This window comes from Tauraco erythrolophus, chromosome 7, assembly GCF_009769465.1.
Source record: "Tauraco erythrolophus isolate bTauEry1 chromosome 7, bTauEry1.pri, whole genome shotgun sequence".
NCBI classification, from domain to species: Eukaryota; Metazoa; Chordata; class Aves; order Musophagiformes; family Musophagidae; genus Tauraco; species Tauraco erythrolophus.
In genome coordinates, this window is record NC_141471.1 from 41,515,256 (window position 1) to 41,542,798 (window position 27,543).

The 27,543-nt window shown below is 41.1% G+C and overlaps 2 protein-coding genes across 2 annotated transcripts in view; one reads left to right on the top strand and one right to left on the bottom strand.

Moving 5' to 3' along the window:
- Window positions 1-5,097, top strand: part of KAT2B (lysine acetyltransferase 2B) — a 48,047-nt gene extending 42,950 nt beyond the window's left edge. The window contains 5 exon segments of the mRNA XM_086614383.1: window positions 22-136; window positions 896-932; window positions 1,242-1,305; window positions 1,402-1,486; window positions 4,625-5,097. Of these exon segments, the coding sequence (XP_086470509.1) occupies window positions 22-136; window positions 896-932; window positions 1,242-1,305; window positions 1,402-1,486; window positions 4,625-4,818 (495 nt within the window). The 3' untranslated portion in view covers window positions 4,819-5,097.
- A 4,628-nt stretch (window positions 5,098-9,725) lies between these two features.
- Window positions 9,726-13,948, bottom strand: SGO1 (shugoshin 1). Its single transcript, XM_009991706.2, has 8 exons — window positions 13,813-13,948; window positions 13,534-13,730; window positions 13,071-13,175; window positions 12,520-12,584; window positions 12,218-12,369; window positions 10,785-11,636; window positions 10,105-10,276; window positions 9,726-9,867 (listed from the first exon to the last, which is right to left on the bottom strand). The coding sequence occupies exons 1-8, from the start codon at window positions 13,946-13,948 to the stop codon at window positions 9,726-9,728; spliced, it is 1,821 nt and encodes a 606-aa protein (XP_009990008.2).
- Window positions 13,949-27,543: the final 13,595 nt, after the last annotated feature.

The window sequence follows — 27,543 nt, forward strand, 5'->3', positions numbered from 1 at the left end:
TTCTCTGCTGATTTATTACAGATCATTAAAAAGCTCATAGAAAGGAAACAAGCTCAGATACGAAAAGTTTATCCTGGCCTTTCTTGCTTCAAAGATGGAGTACGGCAGATTCCTATAGAGAGCATTCCTGGAATTAGTATGTATCAACTTCTTTTAATGTAGAATAGAAGCAGAACAGCCCAAGAAAGGTCCAAGGCTAGAAATACTAATGTAGTCACATATTTCTTTTTGATTAAAATGTAATTTTTTTTGTCTGTTGATTTGATTTCTGAGAAGATTTGTTGTTGTGTTTCCAGTACGATCACTGCCTTCAAGACTTCCCTGAGGCATCCCAGGCTGATGCTCTTTTATGTGCTTGTGTATAATTCTATTTACATGCGATCCCTCTTTGATTCGTATCGCAGTGTAGTCAGCAGTTTCCCTTTGGCACCACTGTTATGCACTGCGCTCCTGTACAAGCGTTTGTTCTGTGCTAAACATGAACTTACAGGACAAAACAGAATTAGAACATGAAAGTGTCATCTTTTAGGGTATTTTTTTCAACTGTGCTTTTCTGCAATTTATTCTCTGTCCCTAGGGAATCAAATTGGATAACTTTGACATTGTTATTCTTTACGGAGGTAGTGATAAAATATGTATTGTATTATTGAAAAATATGTGTTTCATGTAGGAATATTTAAGAATCTTTTCAGCAGTCTAGAGGAAGAGATGTAGGAAATTGAGTGGGGCTGTAGGCTAGATGGTTGTGTTATATATTAGGAGTAGCTTTTATTAAAACAAACCCATTTTACTGCAGCAGTGCTGAAATGGCTAATCTTTTTAGAGTTGCAATAACTCAGTTAATGTTTTGACCTACTGTAGTTCCCATGTAATCTCTCATGTTGTTGGTGTACAGGAGAGACTGGCTGGAAACCAAGTGGAAAAGAAAGAAGGTAAGTGCTGCACAAAGTAAAATAGTGAAGTGGTTTGGAGATTCCTTTGAGAAAAATCTTTAAACAGTGTTATTTGATATTTCTTTCCATCCATTGGAAAACAAATAATCTGCAAGGGGTGAGTTCTTAAGTGGGTTTGGGGTGGGGTTTTTGGGAGGGGTGTGTTGTTTTGTTTGTTTTTTTTTATTTTATTTTATTTCTTCTATAAAATGCGTGAAACTTCGGAGTTGCTTTTGGGTAAGATGCATGTCGTAGGAATGAAGATAAGGGATTCACACTAATCTTTTTGTATTCATCTTTTCTTTCAAGTAAGGAGCCCAAGGATCCAGATCAACTTTACAGCACATTAAAAACCATCCTGCAGCAGGTCAAGGTGAGTGCTAGTTCTAGTTTACCTTCTTTAAAGATTTTTAAATTATTTCCAATATAGAGTTTCCATATTAGATACCTTACTTTTTCTTTACCAAAGAGCCATCAAAGCGCTTGGCCCTTCATGGAACCTGTGAAGAGAACAGAAGCTCCTGGATATTATGAAGTTATAAGGTTTCCCATGGGTAATGCCATTAACATTTTTAAGTATAGAGTTTAAAATCTTTATAGCTGGAAACATAGCAGATAAATCGTAATCTGATTAGTTTATATTAAAAGATATATATTACTTGCAGCTCAATAGCTTGCAAGTCTGAAGTGCCAAGAGTATGATGCTGTCATTTGAAATTTATGACTGCTTTGTGACCTTTGTGAAGCATCTGTAGTGTATACATGTGAAATCTTAGTATGCTCTAGAGAGCTCTAACAAGCTCTGAAACAGTGCAGTCAGTAGAAACTCTTGGGACTGAGCTGGTTTATATGAGTTGTAAGAATATGTTCTTATGTGTGGTAACTGGACATTGCGGGTCCTACTGGTATGTTAAAAAATCGAAAGGCAAACTCTTAGGAACACCTGAGCATTTGAATTGCTTTGAAAAACAAATTTAAAGTTTCTAAATCACATAGAAAAAACCTTTTCAAAAGTATGAGGGTTTTCTAATTAAGTCTTAACAGTTTGCTCCAATTTAAGTTTAGGAAAATGCTTAATGCAACTGATGGTAAGATAAGTTTTATCTTTGTTTTTTAGTTCTGCCAAAGTTGTTCAAGTTTTATTTTTCAAATTCATATTTTATTTTTAAATCATGCAGCTATTGTTTATGCAGCATTACTTGCAAAGGGAAGTACGCAACTGCTAATAATGTTTTTCTTTGCTTTTGACTGCTGGGTCATGTAATTTCAGGGATGATTCAGTGCTATTCTAAACAGATGCTTGTTTTGATTTGTATTGCAGCAGATTTAAAACTGAATCCTGCTCCTCCTTCATTTTTTATGCAATACTCACCTTCATCTTTCTGATTACAGTTTCTGTACCTTTTAAAGTTATTAGAGAATGAAATACAAGTTCATTGCAGGCTACTATTAATCAGTTTCTCAGAGAATTAAAGTGTTTGTTCATGTTGCTTTGCATAGGCTCCTTGCCTTTGTATGCCAATTTGGCTTAATGATTTTTTTATATTCAACTTATCATTTGCAAATAGCAAATATATATACTGTACAAAACAGCAGTCGTCTTCCTGTGTCCCTGACACAAGTGTATTTTCTAGCAATGAAGAAAAAGAATCTTGACACTGGTGGCAGAGTTTTCTCTATCTGCTTTTCTGAGCAGAGGCTAGATCTAGGTGGCTGTTTAATTTGCATAGTCATTACAAAGAACTTACTGCCTGGCTTGGCAAACCCAAAGTAGGAATGTTGTCTGTCCTTTCCTTGCTCAGATGCAGTCCACTGAAGGTGAGGGCAGCAGCTCTCATTTTAAGATTAAGCTTGAGGTCTTTGGTTTAGTTTTGCTTTGGTTTTTTTTCAGCTAAGGAACCTAACACAACTAGACCATGCTTTGATTCATGATCAACTTCTACTTGCTTTCTGCTCTCACTGCCAGCATGCTGATACTGTAAAAAAATCACTCAGACATAATTTCAGTTAAAAAGAATCAGCATTGTCTTTTCTTATGCTATCACATACAAGATAAAACATTTGTCTTTACATTTGCATGCAGACTAAATTGTACAATATTCGAGAGGTATGGCCATACATTGTTTGACTACCTCCTAAGGTCAGTTCTCATGTATAAACGCTTTTTCCTCCTGTATTAAGTCCTCTATCAGCTGCTTCTTTTAAAGAAATAGGTGTGGGTTTTGGTTTTTTTTTCCTTTTTATCTGCAGTACAAAAGCTGTATGGCTGAGTGACAGAGGGAGCTAAACCTTTGCTGTACTTAGAGGAGAACAGTTTAACTGCCCAGCCAGGCAATGTTTGCTTTAGGGTGAGCTGAACAGCCTTCTCAATTGGATATCATAATTAGACTATGAATATCTAGTTTAGATGTCGGCACCTAAATTTCAGGTGCCTGCTGAATGGGAGCTGAATGAGCGTTTACTTTGGAAAAATACTGTGCAACACTAGCAAATGACACGTTATATATCATTGGAAGAAGTATTTGAGAGCATTCATCAAACTTTTCTTAAATAATCCCCTCTTGTCAATTTGTCAGGGTTTTTTCTCTATTGCACTAAAGTCAAATCTCCCTTTAAAACAAAACAAAACAAAAACCAACCAAAAACTCAAAAGCAAAACAAAATACCTGCAACCATATTTTTAAATCTTAGGTTTTAAGTTTTAATTCCTTTGCATTGGAGGTCTTTGGTCTCTGCTTTCCTTGCAATACTTGCTGGTAGTAAGTCTTCTCCGTTGCAACTGTTTCTGTTACGGTTTCACAAAGGTGCTACTGAAGCCTGGCTCAAGCATTGCTAAAAAAATACTTGTTAGAACATCTGAGGTAAGAAAAGCCAAGGCATCCAGCACCCCTCCCATTACTTCTAATCCTGTACTCACTCCCAGAACACTTGTAATTTAGACAAAAGTTTTACATGCCTGATAAGAATTACAGGGAAGGCGACTGTGTGGAGAACACCGAGATGAATTATGTATTTTATGGATAATTGATTCTAGTATAAAGGAAAACACTTCTTAAAGAATGTTCTGTAAGTAAAGTTTTTGTATGATGTGTTGAAAGCAGGAGAGATCTGTGCTCACGTGACAGTTAAAAAAGGATACCTAACTGTAAACTTTCAAGATGTAATTGAAATATATCTGGGATGTGGAACATCTAATCTTTTTTCAAAGCTGCAAGTACTGCTTGTAGTATAGAGAGATGGCTCTTCTCTGCTGTGTTCACACAGAAGTAAGGATTTTAGGTTAACGTATGTGATTTGTGATGTTTGAGTTCTTTGCTTCTACACTCCTAAGGCCTCCTCCAACAGAACTGACAACACCTTTGCCTCACAGAGCAGTTAGAGGAAAGTTAGGGACACCTAACAGCCATGGAAAACTCAGCGAAATATGAGAACACGAAAGAATGATGCTTTAATCTTTTAAAGAAGAAAAAATAAACTCTACACAAAATCATTCTTAGGGTGAAATACTGCTTAGTTCCAGGGGCTGAATTGCTGTTGAAGCTAAAAAAGAGACCACACCTTAGATGAAGGCAATTAGGAATTCCAAATCCTAGCTTTGCCAGTTCGTCTTAAATGGCAAATCAGTCTAAAGGGATATTACGTACAAAAAGTATTTGAATCAAATGCTGTTAATCTATTTTTTTCCTGTACAGATCTCAAAACAATGAGTGAGCGACTCAAGAATAGGTACTACGTGTCTAAGAAATTATTCATGGCAGACTTGCAGCGAGTCTTTACAAATTGCAGAGAGTACAACCCCCCCGAGAGTGAATACTACAAATGTGCCAATATACTGGAGAAATTCTTCTACACAAAAATTAAAGAAGCTGGATTAATTGACAAGTGACATTCTTTTTTACAGCCGATCAGTGTGCCTACTTTGTGGGCAGGGGAAGCCGTTAAACATCCTAGTTGTGGGACTTTAAGGTTTCAAGAAACTTCTGTTTAATACTTAGCACTTTTAAAAACCCTTTCAGTTTTGCAAACATGTATTATACTGAAGTTACAAAAATTATTTTATTAAAATGCTTTATAATGTATTTAATTACGGAAAATTTCTTTTGTGTGCCCATTACCGTATATTCATAACAAGTTTATCAACTACAGCCTCAGAAAGCCCACAAAACGTGGGAAATTGCACATGTTTGGGAATATGAAGAAAATTCCCAGACAATAGATGTTATACCTTACCTAATGCAGTACCTATTTGATGAAGTGTTTTTTTTTTTTCCAGAAAAAAAGAAAACAGTAAGGGAAAACAACAGTTGGGGAGGGGGTTTCTGAAACACTTGTTTCTTTGTAGAATCTTTTTATAAGATATTATTTTTTAAAAGATACACTCAGCTGGTTGAGAAGCTGTGAGAAGAGCAGCCAGTTCTGAGAAAGGACTGCCTGTGATCTTTGATAGATGCAAGTTTTTCTATTCATTTTGGGTTTTGATAAATATTTTACCTGCAAATTGTAATCTCATAACCACTATTTAAAAAAAAATAAATATCTGGCTAGATGTGTAATGTGATAGTGACTTGGCTTATGCAGGACATAAGTACCTAAAAAAACTTTGGAGAATCTGATTCGCGTATACTAGACAATTTCGACTGGCTTAGTAGAGTTAAGGTTTTGATGCACTTCATGATCCACTCTATTTCCTACTCTTCACTGATAAATTCTTTAGGTTATTCAGCAGAAAAAAGACTGTTGTACACAAAAGAAGTCAACATATGACAGTTTCTAGCTTATATACTTGGCTCTGTGGTAAACTGGATTTTCTACCAAGCTTTATTGTGAATGCTTATTAACTGTGATTATTCAGACCCAGGAACATATTAACATTTTACAACTCATGTTAGGATATCTTCAAATTGAGCACTTATATATATTATATATATATATTTTGCTGCTTACACTACATTTCAGAGGTACACCTAACTTACTAATGGAGATCAGTACAGGCCAAAAAGTTGTCACTTGGCATTTTCTAATTAGATTTGTAACTGTAAATTATAATTGCTTTTGTGAAAAACAGATTTAACTTTCATTCTTGATGTTTTATATTTACAGATGTTACACTGGTAAAATTCAGTAGTTATAAAACTGAAAAAATACCCAATCCTGTGCTGTGTCAAAGAATATATTCCTGCAAAATGCCTGTGCAGTCTTAAATCACAAGTCGATTCAGCAAGTAGATGTCAGGAACTACCTGGAAGTAGTAAATGTGGTACACAAGGTGTTCAAAATGTTAACACTAGACTTGCCATAGTGTTTTGTATGAGATTAGTCTGACCTACATTTGGATCTATAACAAAGGTACAGTAAGTATTTTTTTTTTAATAGCCAGTACTGGATGCTATAATCCTGTTTTGTAGATTGGGCCTACAGATGCACCTGTTAAGCTTGGTATCCTGTGAAATTTTGTTATTTTCAGAGTAGATTTTCTTATCGTCTTTCAATCAGATTGTCTCTTCTATATTGAAACATTTGTTTTCTAATTTAAGAATTAATATTTTCATAGATACTGTGCAATAAAGTTACGGTAGGATATGTGGTTTTGCAAATGCTTTAACAGCTGATGAACTTTACATTTGTAAAATTAATATATTGTACTGGTACAGAATAGTTTTAAATTATATATGTACAAAACCCAACTTATTTTGGTCTCTTTTTTTCATTAATCATAGAATCATATAATGGTTTGTGTTGGAAGGGACCTTCAAGACCATCTAGTTCCAACCCCCCTGCCATGGGCAGGGACACCTTCCCCTAGACCAGGTTGCACAAAGCCCCATCCAACCTGGCCTTGAACACCACCAGGAATGGAGCAGCCACAGCTTCTCTGGGCAACTTGTTCCAGTGCCTCACCACTCTGAGTGAAGAATTTATTCATTAGATCTAATCAAAGTGTACCCTCTTTCAGTTTAAAGCCATTTCCCCTTGTCCTATCACTACATGCCCTTGTAAGAAGTCCCTCTCCAGCTTTCCTGTAGGCCCCCTTTAGGTACTGGAAAGCTGCTAGAAGGTCTCCTCTTCTGCTAGAAGATCTTCTCTTATCCAGGCTGAACAGCCCCAACTCTCAGCCTGTCTTCATAGGAGAGGAACTCCAGCCCTTGAATCATCTTTGTGGTCCTCCTCTGGACTCGCTTCAGGAGCTCCATGTCCTTCTCAAGTTGGGTGCCCCAGAGCTGAAGGCAGTATTCCAGGTGGAGTCTCACCAGAGCAGAGTAGAGGGGCAGAATCACCTCCCTCAACCTGCTGGCCACACTTCTTTTGTTGCAGGCCAGGATACGGTTGGGTTTCTGGGCTGCAGGCACACATTTCCAGCTCATGTTGAGCTTCTCATAAACCAATACCTCCAAGTCCTCCTCCTCAGGGCTACTCCTAATCCATTCTCTCCTCAGCCTGTATTTGTGCTTGGGATTGCCTGACCCATGTGCAGGACCTTGCACTTGCCCTTGTTGAACTTCATGAGGTTCACACAGGACCACCTCTCAAGCTTCTCAATGTCCCTCTAGATGGCCTCCCTTCCCTCTAGCGTGTTGGCCACACCACGCAGCTTGGTGCCATCAGCAAACTTGCTGAGGGTGCACTCGATCCCACTGTCCGTGTCACCAACAAAGATGTTAAACAGTTCTGGTTCCAGTACCAACCCCTGAGGAAAACCACTCGTCACTGTCTCCACTTGGACACTGAGCTGTTGACTGCAACTTCTTGAGTGCGACCATCCAGCCAATTCCTTATCCACTGAGTGGTCCATCTATCAAATCCATGTCTCTCCAATTTAGAAACGAGGATATTGTGCAGGACAGTGTCAAATGCTTTGCACAAGGTCTCGAACGGGATCTTCTACAGTGGGTGGTTCTTCATTCTCCCAGTCCCTGCCTTTGCCTTCTGTGACTTGGGCAGTGTGGCTAGAGTGTATTTATCAGTGAAGATCGAAGCAAAAAATTTATTGAGTACCTCAGCCTTTTCCGTATCCTGGGTAAGCAAGCAATCCTTGTGGCAAGGGGACACAGTGCTTCAGGTGTGGCACCACTAGTGCCAAGTAGAGGATCACCTTCCTCAACCTGCTGGCAAAACTCCTAATGGAGCCCAGGACACCATCAGTGTTCCTTGTGGCAAGGGCACATTGTTGGCTCCTGATCAACTTGGTGTCTACTAGGACCTCCAGGGCTTCTTCTGCAAAGCTGCTTGCCAAACAGGTAGCCCACCACATGTGCTGGTGCCTGGGGTTTTCCCTCCCCACCTGCAGGACTTTGTACTTCCCTTTGTTGAACTCCCTGGGGCTCCTGCCTTGGCAGGGTAGCCGAGGGTGACATAGAGAGCAGCACTGAGTTGTGACTCGGCACAGGAGGAGTGATTTGGGTGCTGCTGGCCCTAGAGACCCCCTGGCTGGAAACATCTGGCCTGGCAGCAGCTGCAGAGATGTTGGCCTTCATCTGGGCAGCACTTGCCTTCAGGCAGTGGTGTTTCTTTGATGCATCTGGGGCACTGAGAACCTGGAAACAGACTTGTGGGGCAGCATGTGCCCCAGCTCCTGGCCTGGCCCTCCTTTTGGCTGCTCCTGGGGCCTGGTTCTGCTTTTGCTGGTGGTGGCCTCTTGGGGGGCTGAGAAGAGTCACTGGAACTGCCAGCTCTCCTCTTTAGGGGTTGCTGCAGCCCCCCAAGGGAGCAGTCCCTTCCTGGACTGGGAACTGAGGGACTTGCCCTAGCCTCTCCCCGATTCCTGTGCAGCATTTCCTGCTCCCTGTGGGTGGAAACAGGGGTAGTGGTGGAGGTAGAGGGGTGCTCCCTCTTCATCAGTTGCAGCAGCACTGCTGGAGGGGGCTGGCCAATGGCAGGAGACCCCAGCTGGGAGGCAGCAGGAGGAGGGGCAGCTGTGGGGCTGGCCTCCCACTCCTGGGCAGCATGGCTGGAGCAACACTCCCTGCTGCAGTGTTGCACGGCAGCACTGATGAGCTGGTGCACAAACATCACCGCACCGTTCCAGAGGCTTGCCTGGAGCAGCCAGACCAGGACCTCTCTGTCCAGCCCAAAGAAACCTAGCACAGACAGGATGAGGTCTTTCCATCGCAGCTGCCATTGAAGGCATCTCTGCCAGGATCAGCCTCAGCTGCTGTTGCAGCCAGGGCAGAAAGCACTGGAGCAAAGCGGGGCACTCATGAAAAAGCCATGCCCAGGTGTCTGGCTAGAGGCCACCTGCTGGACTATGCTAGCTTGCAGTGTCCCTGCTGCCGTCATCGCCGCCCTTGAAGCAAATATGGTAGCTGTGCAAAAAGAACACCAATCAACTCCAAGGTGGTTTTGAACACTAAGATGTTTATTATGAGCTTCAATATGAAACTACAACCATTACATAAACAAGATCTGTACATTGTTATTAAAAAAACAACACAAAAACATTTGATCTTAAATGCCTAAAGTTCACCTTTGCCAACCACTGTGAGATCAAGCAGGGCGTAAGTCAAAGTTACATTCACCATCTTTTCCATCAGATATTTCTGATTACTCACAGATCCCTGATGTAGGGATGCCTCCTCTCAAAAGAATTTGAATGGAATCACTTTAGTTATGAAAGTAGTCATGTGTCTTCTATATTGTTAAAAACAAGTCACTGGATTAAAACTCCTTGATTTTATACCCTTAATATTGGACACAAAGAATTGCATATTTGTGTAAGACACACCGTGCAACAATAATTTTCTGGATGAAAGATTTCTTCATGGAGCAAGCATGGTTTTGCTATCATAACTGGAAATCTCAACGACAACCAACAAATTTCTCATTGTATTTTGACAGAGGTACTTTCTTAAGAGAATGGCGTTTAGAATCTTTTTTCTGCTTGAAAATTGGAGAATTAAGAAAATTTGTATCTGTAAATGGATCGCCTCTCCTGAGTTTCCTGTTAAAAACCAAAACAAAACACAGCTAAATTGAGTTTAGTTCCCCATGTCACTTAAAGCATTAACTTTCAGCTAGTAAATTCAATTTCACATTAACTATTTCGTATTACTAACGTCAGACCTCTCTCTGAATGTTTTGTTCAGAACTTATTTCCAATATTTAAATAATCCCCTTAAATCCTCTGTTTGATAGAATATCATGAACTTTATATCAAACTGCAAAGAGAGACACCTACCCTGCAATACTTGGTTCTTTATAGCTCACAGTAAGAGTACAGCTTCGCTTGCGTTTTGGAGATCGTGGTCCTTCACCTTCTGGGGTAATAGTCGCATTCCCAGTGCTGGGCAACAATGAAGTGGTATTGGTAACATCACAAAGACGACCACGAGATGGCTCAGAAGGCTGCCCTGGAAAGAAATTCAGCACACTTCAGATGCTTCAGACAAGATAACTTAAAAGAAAACATCAATGAACATACTAGATGTGAAGTAACACTTAGCTATAACTATTATCTTCATCTTTCCACTCAATCAACAAATATTCAGAATTTTAATTTGGAAAAATAAATTAAAACTAAGCAGTGCCAGGCAAAACATGATTTGTTATTCCACTTCTCTCTCAATTTATACTCTTGTTCTCCTCTTTTTCCTCAGCTTTAATACAACATGATACTGTATTTTAGATCTGTTTAAAGTAATTATTGACCAATTTATTAAACAAAACATATCTTTAACTCAAATTTTTGCTGAGGAAGGAAAAAAAATAAGCTAGACATAAGGATGAATCTAATGATTTTTCTAACACTATTCTGTTGGTATTTATTAAAAAAAACCCTGAAATAAAAAGCCTAAATCCCTTAAACAACGTTGTCTCTCAATGAAACAAAACCAATTACAGAACACTTTCTACACTTACTAATAGACTTGTCACTTGATTTATTGCTTTCAGTCTCTTTTTCATGATGGAGTTTCTGCTCACGCTGTGCCAAACATCTTTTAGACCTTGGCCTTACATGGACTGGCGATGCATCTTTGTCCACTGAACTTTTCCTTTTTTTCGATTTACTCTTGTAAGGCTCATAGAGGCTATCATTTGAATCTTCTTCAATATCACTCGAGTCAGTGGTATTAGTTTCAGATAAGTCGTCTTTGTCGTCCACAACAGTATCTGTGTCATTCACCTTATTTTGTCGAAAAGGTGTAAGATGGACACTCTCTTCAAGATTAAAGTCATAAGCATCACTGGAGCCACCCAAGAAATCCAACTTTTCTTTGGAAGCCTCTTTACTCTGTCTTTTTTTTGGTCTTTGTCTGGAAGTATTTTTAGGCAATTCCAGTTTTCCCTTCTGATGTTTCTCTTTCCTTAGTTGAGATTGTTCTCCGCTTTTACAATCACGTTGTTTAAGATCAGAATTATTGTTCAAGTTGAACTGTGCAGTTTCAGAATCTCTCCGCCTCAACACCAGCTCTGAACCTAACTTGTTTTCATTCAACTGAGAAACATCTGAATTTATGTTTTCTACAGTATACTCCTCTAGACTTTCCTCAAGTCTAGTTTCATCCCGTTTAGAAAGCTCTTTTGTTGAATCAGGTGCTTCTGAATGGTCCAAGGCACCAGTGCAAAGTTCATCATTATCTCTCATCTTTGAATAGCGACGCCTGGTGGACACACTTTTTGGTAACACATTACCAAATCCATACTCTCCACTTGAAGAAACGTTTTCCAGGCCTGGCCCTAGGATGTCCAGATGACAATCAGATGTTCGTCCTTGTAATTGAAAAGAAAAAGTAATATTAAAGCTAAATAGTGACAACCTGTTAAGGTTTTGTGCAAATTTTGAACCTGTCAAAAATTAAGACTATTCTTAGAATTTTATCCACAGATTTGCACAAACTAGTATTTCGCAATCAAGATAAGCTCTGTTTAATGCAGCTTCCAGGCAGAAAGCAGTTATGTATACTACAGTAGGATTTTCCTCTAAACTTCTGTTCAGGAAAGTTAGCTACAGGTTATTTTTCTGAGTATTTTGCTTTGTTAACAATTGTTGATTTCATACATGATAATGCATGACTAAAGAAAACTTTACGCTGTTGAACTGTTTGGTAGATAATGAAACTAGACTGCAGGTATATAGAAGACAAAGCATTTTCAAACTCCTCCCTCATTTTGCTAGGCATCTTCATTCAAAGAGTTCACCAGTTGCCAACATTAATATCTAACACCTTTATGATAAGTGGAAAATTACTTGACAGTTACTTCAAAAGCAGTAATTACGTTTTAAACTTATACTCAACACTTTTTTTTCCTCATTCAGAACAGAGCAGTGTCCGATATTTTTGTTTAGTTACCTCTGTCTGGAACTACTTTGATTAAGGAAATGGCATCATCAGATTTCTCATGCATCTCTGACAGAGAATGAGCTAGCTCATTTCTGTCACTATCAGCCTCCGTCCCACTTAGAAGTACTTGATTATCTCCATCAGCACACTGTAGAGGTCTTCTAGAGAAAATATCAAAGGTAGCATTTACTGAATAGCTATGTTTTATGACAACGAGCAACTTCTTTACATTGGATTTCTTCCCTTCTTCCAGTCAGAAAATTAAGCTTATTGTAACCAATATAAAATAGGTATTAACAAAAGATACTTACACTGAACATATTTGTCCTATGACACTGGAACTATGTTCAAGAACTGAAGAAAGCACTCTCCGTTTCTGTCAACAAAATAAATCTTACTGTGACTAAACAGCTGAAACAAGCTTGCACCATATACAAATTTTAGACAACAGCCAAGTTACCCACAGAAGAGCCAAAGAGGCCTTTGATTCTTTTTCTTTCTGGCTGGCTAACACAAAGCGCTATGAGATCTCACGTACTTGGCTCCTGCAAGTCAACACATTCATCACGAGCCCAATCATACAGGTAGTGGACAGGGGAAGAAGCTGTGAGCATGGTACAGGGAACAAGACACAATCGTAGAAAATCAGGACACTCCTACTGCCTTGTAGGAGAGCCTCAGTCTTACTGACAACCTACTGCACACCCCCCAAGTGTGGGGTCCCACATCATACTGGAAACTGTGGGACTAGTTGTACCTCCAAAACAAGGCTCAAATCTCAAAAGCTATGTGCATCTATGCTAGAAAGATAAAGGGGAAGACTTAACGGAAATCCCAGCCTTCAAGAGGAAAAGGTACTTACTACACCTATGGAGCACAAATTCTTTGCTGGGCCAAGGAGATCAATTGATTCCATTAAATTCTGAGAAACTTTTGAAATGATCTCATTCAAGGCTGACAGTCGATTCTAATGGTCAAAAGAAGGAAGATAACACTGTTACTGTCATACTCTCGTATCAACTACCAATGCAATAACTTCTTGTCAGTATTACGAGATTATTAAATTCTGAAGATACCTGTGTCAGGTACCTTCAACTATGATAAAAAAAATTCACAGATGATAGATTTTGATTAAAGAAGAAAGAGTGGCTAGAAAAAAAAAATATATTTAGTTAATGACCAGATTAGGTGAAAGTATGACACAATGTGGTTTATACATTGAGTTAATTTTTTATGAAACATTTAAGATTGTAAAAGTCTCAGTGGAGAAGCGCAGATTTTGATGTTCAGCTTCACTAAATCACAAAGTTATTATTAAAAAATACCTCAAGAAGTCCTTGTGCTTCCTTGAACCCCAGATGTCTTTGCAAGTCAAACATCTGAACCTTCAGATCTTGATACTCTTTCCTTAAATGAAGAATGGTAGCCTGGGCATCCTTCAGTTTGAGCTTTTCTTCTTGCAAAGCCTGAGCTAGAGCTTTGTTGTTTGCTTGGATGCTCTTCATATGCATGGAGCTACTAGCTGCAAGAGAACAGTAAGTATTTCAACTTGGTTTAAAAAAAAAAAAAATCATGAAAGCTATTAAGATATTTAACCATCTTACTTGCTATTTTGCACTTCTTGGTGGAGATCTGGCTAGTTTTACCCAACTTTATCCATTTTTGATTTCTTTTCTCTTTCATGCGTTCTTTTATATCATCCAGACTGTCTTTGAAGGGCTTTTTCAAGCGTTCAGCCATCTTCTACCTTTAGAAACATAAAGGGTGAAGAACTCATTAAGCCGGTGTTGCACGATGCTCCCCCAACGCCAAAAGAAAAGGAAGAGAGAAGCAATAATAAATTTTACGGTATTTTCAAGTTGCACGTACGCACATAGAAGAGGCTCACAAATACGAAAGGACACACAGCGACGGCTGTTTTCACAGGAGTTTTTGCAGCACGGCTGCAGTCACCGCTGCCGACTGCCCGAAGCGCAGAACGCGCGGTGCCGGCAGGGCAGGCCGGGCCGAGGCCTTTAAACACCCGCACCGGGGCGGTACGACGGACAGCGAGGGAAGGGGGGCGAGGGGTGTCCCCGAGGCGCCAGAAGCGGGTCTCTGGCTCCTCCAACGCTGAAGGAAGACCCTCACAACACCCACGCACCCACCGGACGTACCTCCTCGGACAGGCGCACAGACCGCCGGGCACTTCCCACGCACAGCCGCGGCTGCCCGAGCCCCAAGCGGAGGCGATTCCGCCCAGGCCGCCCGCCGGCTCACCAGCAGCACCCAGGCTCACCAGCCGCCGCCGACTCCCGCCCAGTGTCCCCCGCGGAGCTCCGGCCCAGCCCGACGACGGCGGCAGCAGCAGCAGCGACCGCTGCCGGCGCGCTCGGCCACGGGCGGCGGCCGGGCGGTTGGCGCCTCTCCCCGACGTTCAAAACTCACCGCCGCGACCTCCCATTGGCGGGACCGGCCGTGGCGTCACGGCGCGGCCGCCGCGCTCATCCGGGCCTCGCGCCTGGCCCCGCCTCTCGGAGCGGCACCGGCGGCCCCGCCCCCCGCGCGCCAGCCCGCCCCGCGGCAGCGCAGGCCGGAGGCGGCGGCGGACGCGGAGCCGGGTTGGGTCCTCGGGGGTCGTTGTGGCCGTTAGCGGCCCCACAGACCGTCACCCCCCCGCCCCCGGCGGATCCCATCCCCCGCCCCGAGCTCCGGCTGAAGCCGAGCTCGGAGCTGACGCCCCCGAGGGGCCCCGCCGCGCTTCGCCCCGGGCCCTGTGTTCATGTGCATCGCCTCGGCTGCCGTAGTGCGAACACACAGAGGCGGCGCAGCGGCTGCTTACTCAGCAGCAAAGCCGGGCGATAGCAGTCCTTAGTGTCCGACGCTTGGCTTACAGCGGTCGCTGGCCGCGGCAGCAGGAAGGGGAGCCTGCCCCGCTCCCCCGGGCTGCGCCTCGTGCGGAGCGCTGCTCGCTTCTGCTGTTGCAGCTTGAAATGAAAATACCATAAAAGCTGCGGAGTTAAACCGGTTTTCAGACTCTTATTTTATGGAAAAAAATGTTCCAAAATCCCATCGATGAGGTGATGGCAACTGGCGCTCTCTGAGGTCCGTGCATGGCCAGGCCGGGCCGTGCTGTGCAGAACAAGCACCGCTGAGGGTGGGCCCGCGGCCTGGCTGTGGGGGAAGCCGCCCTGGGGCAGGCCGGGCTGGAGGCTGCTGTTCACTCCCCTGCCACCCCACCAGCGTTTTGATTATGTCATGTTTGTAACAACTGTAACTGGTTAGCGTATGCTGATATCTGTGCGTATTGACCATGGATTGCTGAACTTCGATTAAACACTGCCTTACGATGGGAGAAGAAAAAAAAAATCAGCTAAGCGATACCTTATTAGCAGTAGAATAAATGGTATTCTTGTAGCTGAGAAACTGGCATTTCATAGCTACTACATTTTTTCTTTTCTAACAGCTACTCCTGCCTACTTGATTTTATTCATAGGAACTTGGAAGTGGTGTGGCAAGCTCATTTCAAACTTGGAAGATTCTCGTAGATCATGACAGAAAGTAATCCATGATATGTATGCGTTTATTCTTTCCCTCTCATGGGAAGATTATGTATTTTTTATTTCTCGAGCTCAGAATAGCTGGCCTCATCTATGCAATGTAAATAAATGTCATTTAACTTACTGTCTTACTGTCGTACTTACCCAGTATAAATACCAGTTTTCCGATATTGTACAGTTAACCTCACATCCACTTCCTACAGGCCTCTCGCTGTTTTAATAATTGGGCACACTCCTCCACTCAACAGCAGCAAACACCCTCATCTGGACCCTTGCAAAACCACTCTGTAAACATTAGATGAAATTGTCTCATTGAGTTCAGCTTCAGGGTGCTTAAGAGGTTGCTGGTTTTCTTTTTTTTTTTTTTTTTCAGCTAAGCACCAGCTTTTCTAACCCAAAGTAATACCTTTCCCTACAAACTTTGTCTTGAAGCTAGCAGGTGTTTTGCATTTGGCCAAGTAGCAACTGGTAGTTTCCAGCAATGCTGATCAGGTCTTTTAGTCAGTAGTCATTCATTCGCTTGACACGAATACACTGATTGTGATTAAACGAACCATGCTTTGACTGAAAAAGAATGCTTTCCTCATCGCTATCTATGTGCTACTCTGAGTTACTTTTCCCGGGTATACCTATACCAAGATCAAAAAACCTCTTTTCACCCTTTTTCTTTCTATTGTATTTAATTTCACCTGCCAATTTTGTTACAGTTCTTTCAGAAACACTTTGGGGTTTTTCTGCAGATTATCTTTTTGATTTTAATGTCAAATTGCTATAGCCTGACAATCTCACTTTCACTGTTACCAAGCTGTGCTCATTTCTGCATTATTGTCATCTCAAGACAGTTGTATTTCTATTAGGTTATTTGCAGGTTACACCCTCTGTATTATTTTTTTTATTTGTAGTGTGAGATTCCTAGTAGTGTATTTTTCTACCTCGACTGACTCTTTGGTGTAAGCAATTTCACATTTTCCTCTATGAGGATTGATGCTGTGATTGATGCCAGAGGTGCTCTAGACTATGAGTTTCTTTCTAGTGGACGTACTCATGTGGCAAAACAGCTGCTGCTGTGTCTGGAGTTGGTGGAGTATTAAAACATTTGCTCTCGTCTTAGATTTACTGGCTTTCATTACAAGGAAAGAGTTGCTTCATATAGTCACAGCAAATTGTAAGAGCCAGAGCTGTGATTCTGGGATCTTTCAAGATGCTTCTTGTCAGAGTTCAAGTCTGAGTGTGGTGTCACACACTGATGTCCAATGCATTCTGTTAGTGGTCTACGTGAAGGGCTCAAAGTCAGACAGTTGTTTCTCCCAACTAAACAAGCAATCAGATATGGAATATCCTATAGAATGTTAACTAGTTACTTTTATTGCTACCATGTCAAAGTCTTCAAATAAATGAAGTTATAATATTTTTAGTGGATGTTAATGAGAGGTATTAATAATCCGGTCCTTGCTGGAAAATGTTTTTAAAACTCTTATTGGTTTTAGTAACAGGATGAATTTGTGTGGCTCTATAAGGACAGATGATTAGACTCACTGCATCTACTTTTTCACTCGTTTTTGGTGATCACCAGTAGGGGAAAGAAGAGCAGCTATCATATGGTGACCAATGACAAGCTTTTATTGATGCAGGTGGCTGGATAGCCTCCAGATACTCAACTTAAATACCCCACCCATCTTTTCAGCTGCCCTGTGTCCAGCCCTACGTCAGACAACTGCAGTGATGTCATTTGTATCATCTGGTTTTAACCATCAGAGTAGCTCAGTTAGGTTAGGGTAGTAGATATGACTTTATTTCACTACCTCTGTCAAAGCAAAATGCAGAGATGGAAACTACAATATATGCAATGCAGTGCATACTGTGAGGACAAAAGAAAAAGTACATACAATACACTATTATGTGTAATACCAAATTAATTAATACTGCAAAGTGTTCTCTGTTAGAGGACGACCTTAGAAGTGGCTCTTACGCACTACCAGTATTTCCTTCCTTCAGCTGGAGAGCGAGACTGGTTAGTGGCACACAGGACTGTGTGCTTTCTCTTACCTGGGAATTGGGGAAGATCATTTACACTCCTATGGCTCACTGAGTCAGCTTCGTTCTCATTTCTTGTTATCTGCACACTCACGCTGCCTTGCAGTGCTTTTCCCCTTGACCATCAGGTGACTCGTTTGTGAACTGCCTTCAAACTGTTCAGTTTTGAGTAGGACGTGTGCAGCCATCATCAGCTTGGAAGTGTCGTTTCAGGAGTCTAAGAATGTTTGGTACATGAGAGCTGTGGGGACTGTAAGGTGCTGGTGCACCCACTGCTTCCCTGAAAACAGAAAAACTGGAAACATTTTTTAAAGAAGCTGGCACGGACTTACCTGAGCAAAAGGTTCTGTACTAACTTAACCAAGCTTGGCTTATAATCCTATAGAAATAATGAACTGAAAAGTTTTTTTACAGCCAGACAATTGATATTTGTCCTTCAACAAGGTTAAAAAGAATTGTGAGTGTCATCTAGGTGTCATTATTTTTTGTGTGTGTCCATAGATGCTATTTCTTTCACATTTCAGAAAGACTTACCAAATTAGACCCATAAACTGCTACAGTTCAGATCAATTCTATTTTGGAGTATGTTATTAGTAGTGTATTCTCAATTCTAAGTTATCCATAACCACTTTCTAATTACAATTTTTATATTTTTCTTTCTCAAAAATAACTGTTCTACTTACAGCTAAAACCACGTACATAAGAGGAAACAAGCATGAGTTAATTGAAGCATGAGACAACATGTGTCTCATTAAGCTAAAATTAATAAGCTATAATTCAGCATACCTTCATTAATTGTATCAGTGTCTTTTTGATGTACATATGTGTTCTGAAATGTTTTCAATTATTAATCAGTTTAATATAAGTAAGGAGGTGAAAGATTAATAAGCACCTTGATCTGTTCGTGAGAGAGATTCCACAGAGGAAAATATATGCAATGATTATTATATGAGTTAGATACAGCTGTCCCTTCCACTACACACATAATCTATTATAATTACTGTGACATATACTCATCTGAGCTGCCACAAAAGCTTTCCTTTCAGTGCAGGGAAAATCCCAAATCCTAGAAGTGTGTCTTAATCCCATGGCACTATTACAACAATGTACATATCCATCTGAAATCTTGAAACTGCATGGATATAATGAGCAAAGGAGGAATCATGAGTCAGTACTAAGTGTATATCAATGTTTAACATTTTTTCAATGTTTCCACGGAGTGTGTATCTTAATTTCATTATACCATCTGTCAGTTGACTAGAATCCTGACTTTCTCCATATGCAGCAGTACAGAGCATGCAATCAGAAGCAACCTCATCCCCCTCAAAGTTTCTACCCCCAAATCTCATACCAACCTCTGTCTCACATTACTGAAGTGAGGCTTATCACTGGTTCTGGGGTTCCAGATACTTTAAGTGAGTAAACTTTTTTTTTTTTTTTAAAGTTTAAAGTTTATTTAACTGTTGAATGGAATATTTACTGACAAAACTGTTTTTTTTTTTTTCTCCTTACAGTGCTTGTGTAAATATGTGGCTTTCCGCTAATTATTGCCCATTTTTTCCTGGAGAATATATAGCTCAGGGACACACTAGTACAATAGTGGCATAAAGAGACAAAGGCAAAAATATACTCTCTTATCTGCATAGTGAATCTTGATGATGATGATGATGGAGATACTATCTTACATAATGGAAAGAAGCTCGTTCATGGATACAATAACATATCTTAGTGTAGATTTTTTAATGCTAATACACCTGTCATAATCTGAGAGGTGAATATTAACCATCATCTAATGATACGTGTAGAAATTCTGCGTCCTGGTGGAGCAAAGCGCTACCAGCTTCCCGCTCTTACATACCTTCTCTCTATAGATACTGTGATGTCAGCAGAGAAGGTCTTGGCTTATATGGGCAAACCTGGGATTAGACTGATCTCTTTTTCTTTTACCTTTCTCATTATGCACAACTACTCTATATGTACACATTAAATACAAGTTTTTATTTGAGGCCTTATAGCAGTAGGTCCTTTACAATCCTTACTGGCTCCTAAAGTCACTGGTAAAACACAATGAACAACAGAAGATGGAAGAAATCATAGCAGCATTCTGTACGCGCATTGGCTAGAGCACACTGGCATTGGACTGTCTAAAAAATGTCTAGACAACCAGCTCTACTTCTAGATCAAAATATGCAGTTAAGGAGGATTTTTATGAAGTGTGGAAAAGCAATTTTCCTTCCTGCTGGGGTTGTATTGCTGCAGTCAGCTCCCAGAGTTTTGGGTCATGGGTGAATGACTTTCAAAGAGCTAATCATTGTTCTTAGGCAGAAGACATAGGTATAGATTGACGCTTTGTTCTCTCACAACAGGTCCTGCGCAAGCACTTTTTAATGACTTTGGTCCACCACAGAGAACAATGGAGAGAAGACAGGGTATAATTTATAACCTAGGATATACAAAGAAGCAAACATTTTTACCCAGAAGTAGTCCGTTTGGTTCTGCTGTAGGTATGCTGCCCATATTTAAATAAGCAGGGTCATTTTGTTACTTAAACACTTTGTGGGAAATGCTAGACAGAAAACAGAGGCAAAAAGAGCGGTCAGTGCTAAAACAAAACAATACACCCCAATGACCATTTGATGCCTCTGTTGATAATGTATCTCAGCTCATGCTGAGGCTGCTGTTTCTTTCTAAGAAGTGAGGGACTTGCAAGACTAGCACTCCTGAGGATCAACAAAAGTAGTAACTGTATGGCCAAAGTGACATCATAATGTTTGACGTTAAAATGGCTTATAAGGATTGGGGTTGTTTTGTTTCTATAGCTTAGCCTGCCACTAACATGCTGATGTTTATTTGAACAATTGAAACAAATCTGTCACCAGCAAAAGCTGTAAGTGGTGTGGCAGTGGTAAAGAGATATGGAAAGGCAACTGAACTGCTGCTGCTGTGAACTTCAAACATGACAAGATATTTGACTGACAGAAAAGCAAAACAGTGGCAGAATTCTCCAAGCTCTGGTATCTTTACACTATTCCTCTACTTCTGCTTCTCTGTATCTCGCTACCTTTTATCATTCTGTTATCTTTGCAACTGTGTTATAGTGTCCAGTGTTTCAGCTTTTTGTTCCCATGATTTCATCTGGTTTTCTGTCCTTTCAGAATAACTTCCCTCAATATTGTTGGAGAAATCAGAATAAAAAGATACCAATATTAGTATTTTATATTTATATGCAGATACAGTAGGTCTGGTAAGAACTAGAGATTGTATTAAGAAAGAGGAAGCACAGAAGCAGTATGTTGAAAAAGACAGTTTTAATGGGCGTTCCATGCTTTTTAGTTTATTTTGCGTGATTCAAGTATTTTAAAATTTAAGAACATTTGGAAAATGAGATTCTGTGACCAAATTTCCTTCAATCTTAATATTTAAATCAATAGAAATAGAACATAGTATTTGTCATGAGAAAATCATTGTGAAATGCTTGAATAGTAGTGAAAAAAGTAATGAAGCTATTATGTCGCAAATTTTAATGTAAGTGATATGTTACTAGAAAGTTTTTCACTGTAGTTAAGCCAACAATTTATGATGTAAACAGATTGGGAGAAGACCTAATAGAAAACTTTCAAAATGCTTTAGTACCAAGCAATTTTATAGAAATTTCAAGAGATCGATCAGATTGAAGTAATTGTTTGCCAAGAAATAAGCACAAATTTAAACAGAGTTGCTCAAATGACAGTTTTCTGTGCATTGCAATTGCAGACACTGAGCCCACTCAACATTCAGTCACCTTCCTACACATCTCTCCAACCACTTTTATTTTGAAAGAGTGGATGCAGAATGTCAGAGAAGAGTCTGTCTAGGTTCCTGTTACGTATGTTTAGATAAAACTGCTTATTTTTGGCTTTCCTAGTTTCATTCCTACAGACACTATCTCACCTCCATCAGGTATGCTGCTGCTGCCCCAATCAGGACAGGAAATAAAAAGACACACACGCACACTCTTGGTCAACTTAGGCCAGCTAAGAAATGATAGAATCATAGAATCATAGAATGGTTAGGGCTGGAAGGGACCTTCAAAGGTCATCTAGTCCAACCCCCCTGCAAGGAACAGGGATATCTCCAACTAGATCAGGTTGCTCAGGGCCTTGTCCAACCTGGCCTTGAACGTCTCCAGGGATGGAGCATCCACCACCTCTCTGGGCAACCTGTTCCAGTGTTCTACCACTCTCATAGTAAAAAATTTTTTCCTAATATCCAACCTGAACCTACCTCCCTCTATTTTAAAACCATTACCCCTTGTCCTATCATAACTGGCCCTCCTGAACAGCCTCTCCCCATCTTTCCTGTAGGCCCCCTTGAGGTACTGGAAGACCGCTATAAGGTCACCCCGGAGCCTCCTCTTCTCCAGGCTGAACAGCCCCAACTCTTTCAGCCTGTCCTCATAGGAAAGGTGCTCCAGCCCTCTTATCATCTTCGTGGCCCTCCTCTGGACCCTCTCCAACTGGTCCATGTCCTTCTTATGTTGGGGACTCCAGAACTGGACGCAGTACTCCAAGTGAGGTCTCACGAGGGCAGAGTAGAGGGGGAGAATCACCTCCCTCGACCTGCTGGCCACGCTCCTCTTGATGCAGCCCAGGACGCGGTTGGCCTTCTGGGCCGCAAGAGCACATTGCCGGCTCATATCGAGCTTCTCGTCCACCAGTACTCCCAAGTCCTTCTCCTCAGGGCTGCTCTCGATCCAATCACCACCCAGTCTGTATTTATGCCTGGGATTGCCACGACCCAGATGTAGGACCTTGCATTTGGCCTGGTTAAACTTCATGAGGTTGGTACGGGCCCACCTCTCCAGCCTGTCAAGGTCCCTCTGGATGGCATCCCTCCCTTCCAGCGTGTCGACGGCACCACACAGCTTGGTGTCATCGGCGAACTTGCTGAGGGTGCACTCCATGCCACTGTCCACGTCACCGACAAAGATGTTGAAGAGGGCCGGGCCCAACATGGACCCCTGAGGGACACCACTCGTGACCGGTCTCCACTTGGACATTGAGCCGTTGACCACTACTCTCTGAGTGCGGCCATTGAGCCAATTCCTTATCCACCGAGTGGTCCATCCATCAAACCCATGCCTCTCTAGTTTAGAGAGAAGAATGTTGTGCGGGACAGTGTCAAAAGCTTTGCACAAGTCCAGGTAGATGACATCCATTGGTCGACCCTTGTCCACCGATGCTGTCACCCCATCGTAAAAGGCCACCAAGTTGGTCAGGCACGATCTGCCTTTGGTGAAGCCATGTTGGCTGTCACCCACCACCTCCTTGCTCTCCATGTGCCTTAGCATGGTTCCCAGGAGAATCTGCTCCATGACCTTGCCAGGCACAGAGGTGAGGCTGACCGGTCTGTAGTTGCCCGGGTCCTCCTTGTTCCCCTTTTTAAAAATGGGGGTTATGTTCCCTCTCTTCCAGTCATCGGGGACCTCGCCAGACCGCCACGACTTCTCGAATACAATAGCCAGTGGCTTGGCAACTTCATCCGCCAGTTCCTTCAGGACCTGCGGATGGATCTCATCAGGTCCCATGGACTTGTGCACCCTCAAGTTCCTCAGATGTTCTCGAACCTGGTCTTCAAGTACAGTGGGCGGTGGTTCATCTTCACAGTCCCTGCTAGTTCTTTCCACAGCTTGGGTGGTAAGACAAGAGGCTTTACCATTGAAGACTGAGGCAAAAAATTCATTGAGTACCTCAGCCTTCTCTATGTCCCGGGTAACCAGAGCACCAGTATCCTTCCGGAGGGGGCCTACATTCTCTTTGGACTTCCTTTTGTCCCCTACATACCTATAGAAGCATTTCTTGTTGCTTTTTATATCCCTTGCCAAATTCAATTCCTTCAGGGCTTTAGCCTTCCTCACTTGATCCCTGGTCACTCTTACAGCTTCTCTGTATCCTCCCAGGCTATCTGTCTCCGCTTCCACCCTCTGTAGGCTAACCTCTTCATTTTCAGTTGGTCCAGGAGCTCCTTGCTCATCCACGCCGGCCTCCTGGTCTTTTTGCCCGACTTGTTCTTCGTCGGGATGCACCTCTGCTGAGCTTGGAGAAGGTGCTCCTTGAATGATAGCTAACCTGGGCTTTCTTTTTTTGTTAAAATAGATGTAGAAACATAGAGGACTTAGAAATAGGAGAAAGGTACTGCTACACATAAAACAGAAGCTCAATGTGCACATCATATTTTATCTGATTGCCTGTAGGCTGAACAATCACATCTTACCCAGTTGCCAACCCATTTTAATTCTGTTATTTTTATTTAATTTATCAGACTGTGCATTGTTTGGTGGTAAAAAGGCTCAGGTGTTAGTCCATGGTCTTCTGTAGTCAACCAGGAAGTACTTAGTAGTAAGCAAGTAGTGAGGAAGTCTGCATTTGCCATAATTGTTTTGCTGATGATGTTTTGATCTGTCTGCCTTGGTACTGGCTTATTGTAGCTTCTCTGTTGCCTCGTGAGAACTCACTTTGGCTTTTTTTTTTTCTCCTGAAATCTTGCACCAAAGTACAACTGCAATGCAAAATCACTAGCTCACTGCCCAAACATTTCAACTGAGTGTTTCTTTCCTTCAGTGCAGGCTTCAGCACAGATTTTACCAGGATCTACACTTTCTTCTTCATATTTGTATTGTATTCTACCTACTTTACCCTTCTTTTCTGCTCCCGATTAAGCTGCTATTTGCTGGACAGTCAGTTTACTGTTTGGGGAAAATATGATTTTAACCCCAGAGTGGGTGTCTTCTTATTAGGCAGTGGAATTTGGTGTTGCTAGTGTTTGTTAGAGACAATAACACTAACACTAATTGTTCAAGATTCTGTCGATTGCTTTTCCCACTAATTGACACTTAAGTCTAAACAGTTACAGAGGCTGTAACTGCAAAGGATTAAAGTCCCAGAATGCTAAATACAGAATCCTGGTCTAAATCTGGAAAAAAAAAAAAAACAAACACATTATTTTTTCCCTGATCTTCATCAAGGACAGTACAAATAATCTTTTTTGTTTGTTTGTTTATTTTATGTACAGTGACAGATTATCATAAGATGACAGAGAATCTAAGCAAAAATCTGGCTTTAAGAAGCACCTCAATATGTTCTTCAAAAGAAATCAGTTCAGATCCAAAGGTGATTTTCCCTGTTATTTATTCACAACCCCCTGCCCTTGCTCAGAATAACACCAGGATCTAGGACACTAGCAGTTTCTATTGGTCTACAAGGTTGTCTGTTCCCTCCTGTGACAAGATGCAGAGTAGAGTATGGCTTTGATGTGGAAATGCCTCAGACTTTCATCTTATAATGAGCTCCCCCAAAAGACCAAAAAAAATCTAAACTAAAAAGAAGCCACACTTAATTTAAATAAAAAATTGTGTTTCTACTTTTTTTTTTTAATGTAAGTAAAACTTATGACAACTTGAAGAGACAGAACAGAAATAAGATTCATGCACTGTTCTCTTCTTGCCCACCATCACTTTGCAAAGAGATCCTGGATTTCATCTGCTGAGTGCCCACAACTTCTATGTAGCCCTGTTTGGGAAGTTCTTTCCAGTCTTTCTGGAGCCAGGCTGTTCTTTGTTGAGAATCACCCGTCTGTTCCTTCTTGTGGTCCCTCTGTCTTTCTTTACCTTGAGCATGCTGAGTTATCTCCCATTGTCTTGAGCAGGCTTCCTCCTCATCCAGTCTTTTCAAAGTAGCATAACGTGAAACTGAGAACCCACAAGTAAAGCAAATCCTGCCTGTGTTGTTGTACAGCTCATATGCTCCTCCATAGCAAGGGACAATGGCAGAGAGAACTATGATGCCAAAGACATTAATTTATTTTCTAATAGTGTGTATGCTTCGTGTGTATGTGCACACGTGCATATCTGCATGCATGGGTTTATGATACTTTCCAACAACTGCTGACCCATTTTACTGGTGTCTCTGCTAAGAATTAATTGAAGTAGAGCTCTGAGCTAAAAAAGACAGCTTGCTCAACATTTCCATAGTCTTCCTCACCAAAAATAACAAAACTGCAAGTAATAATGATGAGATAGGAAATCCTACTGTTTATGGTAAAATTTACAGCTGACTAACAGTAGTGTTTAAATGTATCAACTGCCTCATGGTTATGTCAACTTTCAGCACATCTGCTTTTTCATGCCCCTGTGAGCTTGCAAAAGCTAAGCCCAGGATCTTTCAGTGGGTTCACAAAGCTGATGCAGGCAGCATCCAAAGCAATCTCAGTTTCACTATCTGTCTTTGCATGGTATCTCCCTGGCCTTCAGCCTCCTCAATCTGGAGTGCTTTGAAAAAGTTTCCTTTTAGAATATGCTGTCATTCAAAAATAGTATTGCAGAAAACATATTAGAATGGCCTTTCTTATGCCAGTGATTTTCACCCACTTTGTTTAGAGCATTCTGAAGCATGTTCTTTCAGATCTTATATTAAAAGCTCCATAGTATGTTCATTCACATACATTCCTCATATTCCAGGTGACTTTCTCTAGTTATCTACCTGCACAGCATCTGGAAGCTGTGGAATGAATTTGAGGGAAATAATTTGCTCTCCTGCTTCCTTTCTACTGTACTACAATTATTCTCATAGGTATTGTTGGAGTTACTAATAGTACGGGTACTTTGTAAGACAAAATTTCAGCATCATTCAGGAGAGGTGGGGCAAATAAGTTCCTTACAGTGCTTCAGTGTTTTCACTTACTATCTACACTACAACAAAATAATCTATTTAAGATGTGTGAGTTACTGAAGTTCAAAGCTCTCCAACAAAATCCCAATGTTTAATACTTAGTTTAATATTTAGCACCTATTTGTTACCTTTGGTCCAGGTGTAGACTTGCAATCACAGCAATCGTCACTTGGTGGAGCCAGATACTCTGCAAATTGAATGTACTTTACAAATAGCTTGCATAAAAGGCCTCAAAGGCAGGATTTATGAAGAGTAAGTTGGAGAAAGATAATAAAAAAATCGTGGGATTTCAATAAATCCTTGGAGGAAATAGAAGTTTTATAGCTTTGCTTTTAATTACTCTAGCACAGGAGAAGTAAAGGACTTGCTGGCTAAAGCAAAGGCTATCTTCTTTTGCTGGAATAAAATGGGAATACAGTGCAGATATATTTGGTAAAGTACATGCAAACATGCGAGGAGGCAGTGATAGCTGTCACTCTTGGTACAATTTAAATAAATCCAGTTTGTTAATGCTAAGCTTATTAACAGTTTACACACTGTATATTTTACTGCTAGTATTTTAAATGTGTGCCATTTTTGTATCTCTATTTTACATATTCTTCATAAAGTTCAGAAGTCCACCTAATTTATTTCTGGTGTAGAGAGTAGAGCATTCTTAGAAGAAAAAAAGGAGAGGATACTAAAATGTAAACACCTTCTCTATACTCTGCTGAGTATAGAGAACTCTCAGCAACTTTTCCTCACCATTTGTTCCTTTTCTATCCATAGGCATGGGGCACTATTTAGAGAAGTGTCAACAGTAGAAGCACCTACTCATTCTTAATCCACATTGTATTTACTGTGCACGCTGTAACAAAGAACTCAGGGAATTTAAGGCTCTGCTGTCGTGATACTCGGTTATCAGAGGTTACTACTGGGAGTGTGTGTATTTTCTGACTTTTTTTTTATCCCCTTATTATTTAGTGTTTGTTTGCATTGAATTCATTCAAGACAGATGGATAAGGATAGATACTTTTGAGGAGTGGTTCTAACTAGAATATGGATAAAGTCCTACGCT